At 41.0% G+C, this 2681-nt stretch overlaps 1 protein-coding gene across 1 annotated transcript; it reads left to right on the top strand.

The window, feature by feature from the left end:
* Positions 1–431: 431 nt before the first annotated feature.
* Positions 432–2055, top strand: LOC109485210 (zinc finger protein 782-like). The gene has a single exon (XM_019788656.1). The coding sequence runs from the start codon at positions 532–534 to the stop codon at positions 1363–1365; it is 834 nt and encodes a 277-aa protein (XP_019644215.1). The 5' UTR covers positions 432–531; the 3' UTR covers positions 1366–2055.
* Positions 2056–2681: the final 626 nt, after the last annotated feature.

Consider the following 2681-nt stretch of genomic DNA (forward strand, 5'->3'; position numbering starts at 1 on the left):
ATTTCTTCATTTTTTTGTCATTAGGATGAACATGGCAATGGCAGGACACGGGTCTCCCACCGGAGTTTGTCAGAACTCCTGTGATTGGTCTCCCACCGGGGTTTCCCAGGTCGACTGTGACAGCAAAACAAGCAATGTTGAAGACCAGGCGGCAGCACAACAAGTCAACTTGAATAACGCTGGTGAGAAACCTCACATGTGTGGGGAGTGTGGGTACAGGGCGGCTTACAAGTCTCAGTTATCCAGGCATATGAAAACTCATACAGGAGAAAAATCCTACAAATGTGACCAGTTCGACTATTCTGCAGCACACAAATCTACTTTGGACAAACATCTTGCAAAACACGCTGGTGAGAAACCCTACATGTGTGGTGAGTGTGGGTACAGGACAGGTGCAAGGTCCAACTTATCCCGACATTTGAGAACCCATACAGGAGAAAAACCCTACAAATGTGACCAGTGCGACTATTCTGCTCGGAGAAACCTCATTTAGACCGACATCTAGCAAAACACGCTGGAGAGAAACCCTACATGTGTGGGGAGTGTGGGTACAGGGCAACTCAAAAGTCTGACTTATCCCGACATATGAGAACCCATACAGGCGAAAAACCCTACAAGTGTGACCAGTGTGACTATTCTGCTGCACACAAGTCCTCTTTGGATTTACATCTAGCAAAGCACACCGGTGACAAACCCTACATGTGTGGGGAGTGTGGATACAGGACAGCTTTAAAGTCTGCCTTATCCCGACATACGAGAACCCATACGGTAGAAAAACCCTACAAGTGTGACTATTCTGCAGCACAGAAAGCTAATTTGGACAGACATCTGGAAATACATGCTGGTGAGAAGCCCTACATGTGTGGGGAGTGTGGGTACAGGACAGCTCAAAAGTCTCATTTATCCAGACATATGAGAACCCATACAGGAGAAAAACCCTACAAGTGTGACCAGTGTGACTATTCTGCAACACGGAAATTTAATTTAAACCGACATATAGTAAAACACACCGATGAGAAACCCTACATGTGTGGGGAGTGTGGGTACAGGGCAACTCTGAAGTCTACCTTATCCCAACATATGAGAACCCATACAGGACAAAAACCCTACAAATGTGACCAGTGTGACTATTCTGCAGCACAGAAAGACACCTTAGATAATCATAAAACAAAGCACACCGGTGAGAAACCCTACATGTGTGGGGAGTGTGGGTACAGGACAGGTGACAGGTCCAGCTTATCCCGACATATGAGAACCCATACAGGAGAAAAATCCTACAAATGTGACCAGTGTAGCTTCTCTACAACCTCGAAGTCAGCCCTAACTCAACATATGAAAATTCACAATTACGCACCAACTCTGTAACTGTGATTATCTCATAGCGCCCTTTAGTTTTCTCAATCTTTCCTTGGTAGTTTTGACATACTGAAACCAACCATAAGAATATATCACGTTAATATTCAAAAACATTTGAGCTTAATAGTCTTAAAAAGTTTATAATAAATGTATTTTCAAACAGGTAATAGTTCTTTCCAAACGAAATGCCATTGTCTTGTACTTCTTTATTTCATGTACAATGATAATTCTCATTTCTTGGTTTTCTTTATTAGCCCATATATTCTGTTTTGTTTTCAGTTCTTTTGACAAAAGAAATCATTTTTGTATCTATCATGAATTGTGGAAAAACACTGAACTTGATGGTATTGATTGGATAATATACATGTACATAGTAAGTAATTAACATTGGTAAATTATCGTATTTCAAAAGTAGAAGTTAGTGTAAGTTTGTATGAATGTGCTAGTTCACTCTGACGGAGTATCTTCCTATAGGTACTGCAAAAAAAACTTTGACCAATATCAACTCTGTAAAAACTAGCGTTTGGTTGCGGTAAAACCTTCAAAGCCGATAGCATAGCAACTGAAGGAAGTGATTTCAGACGAGGGAAAAGCTATAGACGTTATGTTATATAATATATACGAGCAGAATTGTCTCTTCGAAGATGTAGCTACATATATTTACCACTAACACAATTAAATAGTTCAATACAATAAACACAATGCCTTTTGATGACTTGCCTTTTTTATGAATAGAGTTTGTCAATTGGTCACAGAACTTAGAAATCTTGCCAAAAAGCAGTTACTCGAGCAACTGGATATGATTTTGGAAACGGTCTGACAAAGAAATCACGATTCAGACCAAACAGGCCTAACTGTGATTTTCTATCTTCTTTTCACATTATACTATACTGGACAAGAAAATCGGGCGCTGTTACGTCGTTTTGGTGCTTGTAAAAGTGTGTAAAACGTTTATATTGTGAGGAAACTAAAACGTAACATGCCACCCGACATCAAATGTACTACATGGGTAATTAGGCCGATAACTTCACCTTTGGCCCACTTGGCGTTCACCTCTGACCTCACGAGACGACAGAAGGACAAAGCTGCCCGAGTTCCGGTTTACGCGAAGAGAAAAACCATCATAGGAAGCAGGTAAGGCTTAGAAACGGGCAGAAAAATATTCTGATGTTCATTGGAATAGTTTAAGACCATTTCTGTGGAAGAAGAACCGCAGTAGAATGATAATTTGTAGGCATTTTCGGGATGTGAATATCGTTGAATTAAAGGGGGAGGGGGGCGAAACCTAACATACGCTCGATCCTCGCCACGTACTAGTACAAGTA

Source organism: Branchiostoma belcheri, unplaced genomic scaffold (genome assembly GCF_001625305.1).
Source record: "Branchiostoma belcheri isolate BF01 breed outbred unplaced genomic scaffold, Haploidv18h27 scaffold734, whole genome shotgun sequence".
In the NCBI taxonomy this organism is placed as follows: Eukaryota; Metazoa; Chordata; class Leptocardii; order Amphioxiformes; family Branchiostomatidae; genus Branchiostoma; species Branchiostoma belcheri.

Excerpts from the sequence above, each read along its gene's own strand:
- LOC109485210 (XM_019788656.1), top strand. The coding sequence starts at position 532 with ATGTGTGGGGAGTGTGGGTACAGGGCAACTCAAAAGTCTGACTTATCC.